This window comes from Anabrus simplex, chromosome 5 (genome assembly GCF_040414725.1).
Source record: "Anabrus simplex isolate iqAnaSimp1 chromosome 5, ASM4041472v1, whole genome shotgun sequence".
NCBI lineage: Eukaryota > Metazoa > Arthropoda > Insecta > Orthoptera > Tettigoniidae > Anabrus > Anabrus simplex.
In genome coordinates, this window is record NC_090269.1 from 188973607 (window position 1) to 188985721 (window position 12115).

At 37.8% G+C, this 12115-nt stretch overlaps 1 protein-coding gene across 2 annotated transcripts in view; it reads left to right on the plus strand.

Moving 5' to 3' along the window:
• Positions 1-12115, plus strand: part of atos (atossa) — a 108979-nt gene that overhangs the window by 34270 nt on the left and 62594 nt on the right. For both annotated transcript variants that reach the window (XM_067147228.2, XM_067147227.2), the window contains exons 6-8: positions 2758-2930; positions 3319-3516; positions 11218-11614. In XM_067147228.2, coding sequence (XP_067003329.2) covers positions 2758-2930; positions 3319-3516; positions 11218-11614 — 768 coding nt within the window. The remainder of the gene's footprint in view (positions 1-2757; positions 2931-3318; positions 3517-11217; positions 11615-12115) is intronic.

Below are 12115 nucleotides of genomic sequence, written 5' to 3' on the forward strand. Positions count from 1 at the left end.
TTTTCTGCCAAACTTTGAAGTGCTTTCAACCATATCAGCAGAATACATGGATGAAATCATGGTTGAATATTTTCTTGTCCATCCAAGAGACAAGAATTTCCCCATCACGTTTGAATGTCATTTCCCCTCTTTTCAAGGATTTTTGTTGGTCCCTAAGGTCTTTTGATACTTCCTTGTTTTGCCTGATTGTGCCACAAACCATAGTATTATGTTCACGTAGGGCTTTTGCAAGAGCAACACTGTTGTTGTCCATGTAAACAGAATGCCCTAGGCCTAAGTATGGACTGAGAAGTTTGAGGACAGTACTGATTAATGCCATTCCACTTACATCTTAAATGAGCAGTTTGCAAATATATCAGTTTTAGATTCACAAACCAGTCTAACCATAATTTCATAGCTATTTTAGATGGGTTTGTACACTTGAAAATGCAACCAACCTCTCCAAGCAAGCATGCCTTCATCTAAAGCGATCTTTTGGCTGGGACTGTGAATGACTGCAAACTGATTTGAAAGTTTTTCTAATATTGGCCTGATTTTATAGAGCCTGTCTGCACTGTTTCCATAGTTACTAATGTCACTAAAATGCAAAAACATCATAATACTTTCAAACCTGTACTGGTCATTGTCTTGGAAAATACAGGTGTTGAAAACATAGGATCATCTGTCCAATACATTTTAGATCTGATTTCTGTAACTAACATCAAACCAATAAACTTTTTCCTTTCAGTCACTGATACAGGTTTCCAAGTTTGATAAATTGAATATTTCGTGAATGGGTGCAGTGCGCTACTGATAACCTACTGTGCATATTAGTTAGTCTGCTCACATACATACTCGAAAGAACTGTCACTGATAAAAATATTTACAAGACATTTTCTTCACTGTTTGGGACCTCTGCATTTAGGCCTACATTTCCTAAAAACTCAGGTAATGGGGAAGAATAGCCCAGAGAGGTGTCAGATAAAGGAGCACTGTCTGGGATTTCACCATTATTGTGCACTGTTGTTTCATTATCACTTTCACTGTCTAAATCAGGGATGAGTTCATCTCTGGAGATTTCAACAGCTTCAATAGATATACTTACTACTCGCCAAACTGCGTCTTGTTTGCGGCACTAACACAACACTGGAGTGAAGACCGCGGGCTTGGAATGTGCCGGGAAAGAAAAATATGCTGGACGAGTCAAGGCGGGAATTTCTATTGAGATGTGTTAACGAAGCTCAGAACATTCATCTAACTACCATCTATGAAAGAACTATGATCCATAGCATGGTTTTAAACTTGAAATTTTTGCGCAAGTTCTTATCCGCCTTAAGGCGGATACGGGAGTTTACACTGGTGAAATATCCGCCTTAAGGCGCCTACGAGAGATAATACACTGGTGAAATATCCGCCTTAAGGCGCCTACGAGAGATAATGTGTTAACAGCTGAGATTCAGACTGGCGACTGATACTTGCCAGGTCGAATACTTGCTGCTTGCGAAATCAAGAACTATGCACGCGCCTACCATACTGCAGCTGTTGTAGCACAGAATACAAACACCATGTGTTCGGTGTGAGTTTATATGAGAGACACTGTATTTAGGGGTTATATTAAGAATGTAAAGGAGAGGGCATAAAATTCACTGGTAAGACCACAATTAAGAGTATGGTTTCAATGTATGGGACCCTTGCCATCATCTAGGTATTCTGCCTTATGGCAGGTCTTGTCATGGGATGAACCTCTTCCAGGATTACTTTATTCAAGAATTGGAAAAATCCAAAGAAAAGCAGCACAATTTGTACTGGGTGATTTTAGAAAAGAATAGTAGTATTACAAAAATGTTCCCAACTTTGGGCCAGGAAGACTTGGGAGTAAAGAGACAAACAGTTCTACAGAATGTTTCAAACTGTCAGTGGAGGAATGGCTTGGAATGACATTAGTACACAAACAAGGTTGAGTGGGATTTTGAAAAGTAGGTATTCAAGAGGATTAATTGGGTTAAATGCTTGTTTGTAGGAGGAGGAATTAAAGTTGGAATAGTGTACCAAAGAACACTTGGTACATTTCCAGCTTCTTTAAAAATCATTTAAGACTAGGTAAACAACTGACCTGGGTGACTGCCCTAAATGCACATCAGTGGTGATTGATGATTCTTGTAGGTTTTGATTTAGACAAGTGTTATTTATATGTATTCGCTCTTGTTACTCATTGGTTATGATTGCTATATTTTATTAACAATTTGTTTATTAATTTGTCTGTTGACATTGCAAGCGAGAAGTGCTCTTGTCTTGTACTTTTTGAATAAATAAAATAAAAAAGCAATTATTGAATTATTGTAATTTGCACTTCTGCTTTACTGTTGCATTTTTATGCATTCATATTTTGGCCCTTGGATATAGTATAGATACCCTGTCAAATACTTAGTTTCAGTACAACTAACTTGCCGTTTTAGCTGAGCATATTAACTTGTACTTCTCAGTAGAAGGGGAAAATTCTACCATTCCAAGATCTTAGGTTCAAATCTGAATGCTGATTATAGTTATTCTGGGTGTTATTTCTCAAATGCCAGGATAAATTTTATTAAGTCCTGGGTTGCCTAACACAATAATTAGGGACATTACCTCAGACCTTACAATAATATTAGTTTCCAGGCCGTTCCTACACTCATAAATATATAAGGATGATCATAGATATCTCCAACAACGGAATGGAACTTGAGATAAATTTCAGTACTTCGTTTCACTCTTTAATAAAATGGACATTTCTTTTGGTAGAACATGCAGCGAGCGGGGCACATCAGATTCGTTGTTGGGTGCCAGTCTACTCGATCCTCCCCAGAGCATGGATTTGTTTGGTCGGCGCTACCAGAGCCCATCACGAGGGTGCAGTCCCAGTATGGAAGCTCCAGAACGCCTTATGTGTGGTAGAGGGTCAGCTAAACAGTCAGGTATATCTTTAAAATTTATTGTACCTAAATTTGTAATTGGTTGTATCCAGCTTACTTGACTTTTAATATTGCATGTTGTACATCTTCTTTGCTTCCAGAGTAGCAACTGAACAGTTATAGAACAGCCATTGCAATATTATGTTTTACAAGAACCTATACTTGTAGCTACAGAAATCTTGTAGCTGTACAGAAGTTATTGAATGTTTAAAAAAATTGAGAGAGAAATGGTGTTTAATCAAGACACTAATGATTTGAGGAACTGCTCTGAATGCAAAAACAGACAGGTGCATTAAAAGCACTCGGGTGCTATGATTCTCATGGCCAAATGATGCATATGCTTTAAAATATACTTATGCAAATGAGCCACACGGGGTTTGTCTCACTTCAGTTTGTTGTGGCCGTGGTCTGCTACCTCGCTGGCGAGACGAGAGTCCTCCGAGTCCTCCAACGAGTTCACAGCATGAGCGCCGCCTGGGTCGTCAAGGCCAGGCTCGCCGCCGGGATTGCAGCACTGCTACTGGTGCTACGATGCCAACAGATTGCAGCCAAGATGTAGCCCCCAGCACCTCATCTTGTTTCCTGCCAGGTTCGTGCTGAAAACTACGGCCATGGGATGGTAAAACACTGAAACTGAAGAACGAACATAAGAAAATGTGACTGGGGGCTTTGAAAGGGATTTGTAACTTGGTATGCATCCTTACACAATGATAGCATTTGCAAATGTATAGAATCAAGGGTCACATTCAGTTTGTTAATGACAGGATCATTGGAGTATCACAAATTCTGTATAAGAAGCGAACCAAGTTTGGTCATGGCGTACATTCCTTAAATTCCATTTTCATGTAGGCTCGTGTTCATCACATGATGCAATTCTCTAGATAATATGTTCACTTTACTTAATGGTAAACAAGTTATCATGTTCAGTAACAGCTTAGGCTTTTTTGGCAAATAGTATGATGGATATATAGGTAGAAAAGAATTTCTGGGTTTGTAGGCTGTGGTCCAATTGGTCTCCCAGTTCCCAGTGTTTTATAAAAAAACTGTGCCTAACATTTGTAGGGTTCTACTTTCTCTGAAAGTTACTAGTAGATTGAAGTTGTGACCGTCCTCCCAGTTAGGTAGTATATGGCAGTAGCACGGTGTTCTCTGTGCAGTTTAAACTTCAATTTTGCTGAGGGGTTTGGCTCTGGTTGGTCTGTGGTGGCTAGTGGTTGCTGATTGGTTGTCCAGAGTGAATGCAGGAGAAGGGATTAGTTAGGGGAAATAACAGCCAACTGGTGATCACTTACACTAAACTATTGGGTATCACCTGGAATGTCTCCAAACCATTTCTTTGAATATCCTTCTCCAAGTTAGCCATTTATTTTGTAATATCTTGTGTAAATGGCATGGTTATATTTTGCAAGTTATGAATCTCATTATAAAGCCATATTGGATTTCAGAATAAGAAAGTTATTATATTAAAAAAAACCACCTTTGCAATACACGATAATCCTTTATATTTAGGATAAAACCATTAATAGATACCGTCCCTGTTCTGCCAAAACGGCGAATGTTACAATGCTCTTCCTACCCATTATTTCCCTTAAGACTGGTCACGCCTTCCAGCCACATATTGATATTCGGTCTATCAGAACAATTTCCGTTAAAGTTCATTTTCCTATATGCGTGTGTAAAGGAAAATGAACCTTACTGTACCATACTGAAGGAATGTATGTCTGCATGACATTTACCCACTCCTAAAGTGTGATGTATTTAAGATTCATTTTCCTTTACACACGCGCATAAGAAAATGAACTAAATGAAAATTGTTCTGATGGACTGCATATCAATATATAGGTGGAAGGCGTGACCAGTCTTAAGGGAAATAATGGATAGGAAGAGCATTGATACATTCGCCGTTTTGGCAGAACAGAGACTATATTAAAATTAGGACATTTTTCGCTCATGCTTAGTGAGCATCATCAGCTAGAAATAACTTGATCCAAGGTAGGTCAGGACACTGATCCCAGTATATATAACAAAAAAATGTCTAATAATACATTGATAAAATACGAATTTTAACAATTTTAAAATAATCAGTAAGATTATGTCTATTGAAACAAATAGTGACCATTAAAACTGCTTAAAATGTGAGGAACGAATGACATGAAGATGTTAAAATAATTTGCTGTGAGTGGTTGTTCTTATAAATCAATGATCACAATAATCTTCACTCAATGGCATTAGACTGCTTGTAATTAAAAACAGTTTTTCACATTAGGAGTGAGCTCTTGTAACTAATTATGATCTTAGTAATGAACGTAGGTTTTCATGGGTCATAGTATTAACGTAAGTAAATAAATAAATGAATACTGGATTAAAGCCACTATATTTAATGAAGCCAAGCTTTCAGTCAAATTGCATTGGCCTTCATCAGGGCATGTTAAGTTCTGCTTCCAACAGTGAGCAAAGAAATTCAAAGAAACGTGGAAGTCCTGACCGTACTATCCACGGCCTACCCCACTAATTGGACTCGAGGATCATCGTGCTGTGATTCACCGCCCTCTGTCGATGGTTTCGCGAGTGCGTCCTGCTGTTCCATGGTGGTGTTATGCATGTATTTCTGCAGTACAGGTCTTCATGTATTTGATAACTTGAAGCCCTCTTCCCTGTTGATGTTATTTGGACGCAGCTCTATCTCTATGGCTTCTCTTACTAGTCGAGCATAGAAGTCTTTTACAGGCGCGATGACGTTCCTCTGGTCAGAGGTGTTCATGGTCTGTACTGTAGAAATGTTCTGCTATGGCAGACCGGCTTATGGCATTCTCCGTGGAGGATGAAAGAGCAACATTCTTTACCGACCTAATGTGTTCTTTCACCCTGGTGCTGACAAGCCTTTTCGTCATGCCAATATATGAGCAACCACAACCACATGGAACTTCATACATGCCTGGGAGGTTTTGGGATTTCCTATTACTGTTTTGGTCCTAACATAAGCCTGGAAATTTCACGTTTTTTAATTAAAATATTATAAAAACCGCAGTCGTTTCATTTGCCCACGTTACATTTAAAAACTTTGTATCATTTCCCACTCGTACAGACTAGTAGAGCGAGCGCGCTTTCCAGCTGAGCTCAAGGTCGCGAATAACTATAATTTTGGAAGTTTCGATACTTTTTTTCTTTCCAATTTGATTGTGATTAGTGACGGGCAGAATATAATATAATGCATTCGAGAACTTGAAAATCGATACCGACATTCAAAACCATATTCTTGAGTTCAACATAACCTTTAAAAGTCGATGTAGGCCTAATTTATGCGGTACAAGATTTCCATAAACTGACTATGAACAGTATACCAGTGACCAAATTACAATGGAAGATTTAAAGAGTAGGGATTTTGTCATCATGTTGGGCGCTTTTGTATCCAATGTGCTTTATTTTATTAGATTAGAGAATTAAAAATTACTTGTGGTAGATTGTTGTTTGACTGGGTGTTATTAAGTTTTTCGAACAGTTTGACTAATCAAAGTTACTGAACTGAAAGAAGTTTTCAGAGGAAACTGACAAAGTTTCCCCGGTAAAACTGAATGTAATGTTTCGAGATTCTTATGTCGCGTGCTGGTAATTAATGTTTGTAGCCTGCCCCGCGGTCGAACTTGCCTGCCTCTCCCTCGGAGGGCCCGGTTTCAATTCCCGGCCAGGTCAGGCATTTTTACCTGGATATGAGGGCTGGTTCCAGGTTCACTCATTCTACACCTTTAATTGAGGTGCTTTTTAATGGTGAGATGGTGACCCCGGTCTAGGGAGCCAAGAATGACCGAGAGGATTCGTCACACTGACCGTGCATAACCTCGTCATCTGCAGGCCTTTGGACTGAGCAGCGGTCGCTTGGTAGGCGGAAGGCCCATTGGGGCTGTAGCTTGGTTTGGTATAGGGGTGTTTGTAAGATTATAAGTATACATATTTCTTTCTCGTAATGTTTAGCCAAATTGTTGATGGTACATTCCCAGATTTTCTGTTTTCCCATGTTGTTCGTTTTTTTTTTCCGTGGACCCTCCAAAAACAGAGAATCGAGGTTCCACTGTATATAGACTCGGATGCATTTAGTGCAATTTTTCTTACGTAGGGCAGACTGTCTGTAGCTTTAGAATAAGGTACTTAGAATGTTACAATGCCTTGAAACACAAAAAGCATTCCACCATGAGTGTTCATATGAAGGACACAGGGCATAATTTCAGTACTAACGATCAAGATATGCAACTACTTAAATATGCAAACAAAAGCAGTCTAATGACCGGGTATGAAAACGCTTACATTTCCTTGGATCAGTACTTTAATAAAAACAGTAATTTAAATGAAGTCTCAGATATTAATAGCCCCATGATTGAGCAAATCCCCAATCTAATTGATAACTTTGATATCAATGCTAAAAATTTGATGAAAATCTTCCATTATAAACATGCTTTCAATCCACCGGTAGCAACAGGAGGAACAGTAGCCACACCTACGCCTCCTCGCACTGCACCCCCCTCCATTAGCTGACTCGCGTAGCATCCCGCCCTCCTTCCCCCTCCCGCTATCTTCCCCGCCTCTACAATCACATTCATACAACACACCTAGCACGTGACCATCAAACCTCCGTAAACAACTAAGGGACTAATCACCTCTCAGTTAACCCTCTATTATTATTCCCCTACAGTAGTATGGCCTTTAAATTCCAGCAACTGACACACATAATTTTCTTCTTTCTTTTCTTTTTTAAAGGGCACACCCGTTTTGTTTTTCACCTACGAGATCAGTAGTTCTTCATTTGAAGCCCAATGAAAATACACTATCTATACATAAGAATAACATTTGAAATACAATGCGAGGGAGTCTCATAAGGTTTTTACGTCGATCCAGGCGACGTTTTATCCATTTGTGCAGTTGGTTTTTCAACCAATACATGTGATTTCAACACACCTCATCACATTTGATCTACAAAACAAGATCATAATTCATTACAAGAGATCACTCCTAATGTGAAAAACTGTTTTTAATTACAAGCAGTCTAATGCCATTGAGCGAAGATTATTATGATAGATTTATACGAACAACCACTCACAGCAAATTATTGTAACATCTTAATGTCATTCATTCCTCATATTTTAAGCAATTTTAATGGTCACTATTTGTTTCAATAGACATAATAATCTTACTGATTATTTTAAAATTGTTAAAATTTGTATTTTATCAATATATCATCATCAGACGTTTGTTATATATACCAGGATCAGGGCCCTGACCTACCTTGGATTAAGTTATTTCTAGCTGATGATGCTCACTAAGCATGAGCGAAACATGTCCTAATTATCTATTAATGAATTTATCCTAAAAGTAAAGGACTGTCATGTATTGGAAAGATGGTTTTTATTAATATGATAACTTTCTTATGGTTATATTTGCTAACTGGGAGACACACTCCTCCCTTTTTTTTGTATGTATGTATGTATAAATTCCTCCATAAATCACATACGCTGAATCCTGTGGAACTTCTGAGATACTGTTTTTCTTTTAATATAAACAGAACTCCTTTGTAATCATGGGACTCCATAAACCTTATAGAACTTTATGAAGTAATTCATAACCTCCTATTATGAAAATTTCGTGTAAACTACTTTTGAACAAGTTACTCTTATGAAAGAAACTCGTGTAGAGCTTGGCATAGCTTGGAAAACTTATTTAGGAAAGTATTAAGTTTCTCATCTTGACAAAGATATTTGCAGGGCAAATCTAGACTTGATGTGGCCCTTCATTCTAGACTACTGTATAATAAAATAGGTTGAATGGAAACTATGGGGTGATCATGCCGTATAGATCTTCAGTAAGGGTTGAGAGAATACTGTACGCTGTAGCAGATCGATTACTTTAGATTTTCCTTCATGTTGACATAGTTTCTTCATGTTGTTCACTATGCATGATGCTAAAACAAGTTTTACTTTATATTTGAATAAAATCGTAATTTGTTCATTTATACATTCATTATTCTACTAAATATATTAGTTGTGGTATGATCCCCACCTCCAGTATTGTTGATATTCAAATCATTAAAAGTAAATTAAAATGCAAAATATAATAACATGAAAATGTTTAAGTACATAAGTAATACAGTATTACCCCTCTTTTACACTTTTCAAGGGACCCAAGGAGTACTGATTTACATTGGGGCAGGGAGTGTAAATCATGCGAAACATGTTATATGTGAAAATGCTCTGGAAAAGGAGGTAAATGTTACACAAATGCACATTATTAATTTTTAGAGCATTTAATCTTTCTTAGTCTTCTGAAATTCGGGATGAGTTTTGAAGAATCCTGCTTTCAGGAAACAATTTGAGATGGTGGTCTGCTTCACAGCCTTCAAAGACTTCACAATTATGTGAAGGACATGCAAGGTTGAAACTTAAATGGATATTTTCAAATATCCAAAAGGAATAAAATTTACTGCACCAGGCTCTTCATATAAAGTGACTTAAATAAGCGTATAACCCTTAACTATAGGCTGTAACTGTACAGCCAACAGGCAGAAATTGTAACTGCACGCTCCTCAAATAAACTTCCACGAGATGTGCAAGACAACAGTGGACAAAAAGGATCTTCCTATATTTTGCACACCCATTTTTGCATCGTGAGCAGCCAACTATCGAAAAAGATCTGCGGTCAATCCATACTTCACCAACTGCCTATGATGCCAACCACAAAGAATGCACGTTCTTGAAGCGACGAAGATTTTTAGATTTTGCTATCGTTAAGGGTTGCAGCTTCTCAAGATTCATCAGCATTGGCTGCCAACATCACTGTGAGCCTCATTTGCTGTGTTTCTCACCATGGCATTTATCCCCTTTGAATGTCAGTCTTGCTGGCCTACACACTGGAAAACAGTTTCATCTAGGTTAAAAAGGTTCCTGGGTTCATATCTGTTGGTAATTTCCTGCAGTCTTCCATTGATCCACTCTCCACAGTTTTGTCACAAACCATACAATTCCCCACAAACAATTTTATAGGTTATGTTATACCTTTTCCTAAATCAGCTATTGGACACGTGAAAATTTTTAATGCCAGTGTTCACAACTTCGATGCTTTTTCCCTTAAGAGCCTGCAGTTCTTAGTTTAAAACCAATCTTTCCCTATATTTTCCAATTCCTCATATTTGGAATATGACGCATTCATTTTTTTTGTTTGGTCCACATACTGAAGAACTTGATGTTGTGCTTCTTCTGTTTTCCTCCATTGTATTCTGCATGGAAACAGAAAGCTGAAATTCTCATCCCAATGAAATGCATGTTCCACGGAGTGAATCGGCTTTTTCCAAGATTCAAACTTTTTCTTTTATACTGAAAGTTTTCCTTCCCTTCCTTTTTCCATTATTACCAGTAGTCAGAAAAACAAACACCAACAATAAAGCAAAAACAAAGGATTAATAAATATGTAATGACTTTGACCGCTCAACTCGGATAAAAAGGACAAAAACCTAACAAATAACAAAAATCGGCAACAGTAAATTTAACAACTGCAGAAACAAGAGCAAGCATAAAACAATACCATAAAATAATTAACTCTGGAAAGATGAGTGCTGAATCGCTTGATAACTTCACGACTTTACTCCAAAGTAGCTTCTCAAAGAATGAGCATGTGTGGGTTAAGAGTCGCCGCATGCCTAGCTGTGAGGGAAAGTGGAAGTTCTGTGCCAAGATTTAGAACCTGGTTGGTTTATTTGATCATGCCATGGTTACTCAAAGCATTTTAGATTAGTTGATACTCCGTTTTACTTCACTTTTTTTTTTCTCTCCTCTTGAACACCTCGATGTGGCGTAAATTGTGGGAAGCATAAAATGTCACAAATGTGAGAATTTTAATACATTGAGCTTAGGAAATCTGAGGGGGCCAACAGAAAATGTTGTAAATGGGAAAACGTTTAATATGGAAACGTAAAAGCAGGGTAATATTGTATTTTAGAAAAACCTGTTAATTTAAGCCAGAGGTTGGAAATATCACGGAAATCTTATTGAAAGTTACAGGATAAAGATAAAAATGTCACTGTAGTATTCATTTAAGCAAAAGTACCATCCTGTCTCTCTCAAGGGAAGAATTTGATCTCCTTATGAGAACATAAGATGTACTGATGGTGCAGTTTTTGCTACTTTTATTCCCAATTATGCATGTCAAATAGGCTGAAATTCCAGTGTGTATATGATTTAAACTTCATATAAAACACTTTCCTTACATTTCTTTCTAAACAAAATGTTACTCAGAATGTTTGTATGTACAGGTGTGGTTGATGATCGAATGCAGAATCCATGCAATCGTCCTGGAAAGCATCACTGTCGCTGTGCCTATGATGATGATTCTGAGACATTATCATGGGAAACTTCTATGAAAGATGCTAATCACCGGAGGTCTACAGAGAAACATTCTCTCCATAGCAGTACTTTCTGGAAGTTGCCTTCTAGCACCACACCAATCCTTCCATGCTCTGTGTCTACTGGTGGCAAGGAGGCATTGCCAACTCTTCCGTCCTGCTCTTCTCGAGCATCTGGCACAGAGAAACTTAAAGCTACTACTCCGGGCAAGGCTAATAAAAAGACTGTGGTTGGTGGAGAAGAAAGAGCAAAGTTTAACTTAGAGTTGAGTCGGAGAGAGTTTGAAGAAGTACTGGCAGTACTCAGGTGAGTTACCTAATTAGTTTCTTCACAAACTGCAATTAGTAATATGAGAAATGTGTATCTACTGTAAGTTCAGACAATTTTCTTACAGTAAAGTACTCTTCTACTGGAGTTGTTTTCAGAAAGTATATATTTATTTTCCTATCTTTCTTCATTATACGGTAGTATTTTCTGGTCACAGCTTAATTTTCTCATTCTTTACCTTTTTCTGGAAATGACTAGCTGACCTTGAAGACTACTTTGTGTTTCACTGTTGCACAATAACTTCCGCAGCATCTAAGTACAGTATATTGCACACCACTATGTGCATATTCATGCATTATTCAATAGATATACGTTACTTTTAAAAATGGCTAGAGTTTTCCACGGCTGCACATTTTGCAAACAGATAAATATAACTCACATTGATGTCAAAAATGGTTGGAAAATTATGCTAATTTTTATTTTCCCCAAATGTCCATTTCGATATGAAGGGTGGAAAAATTATACAAGGGGGGGAAAATT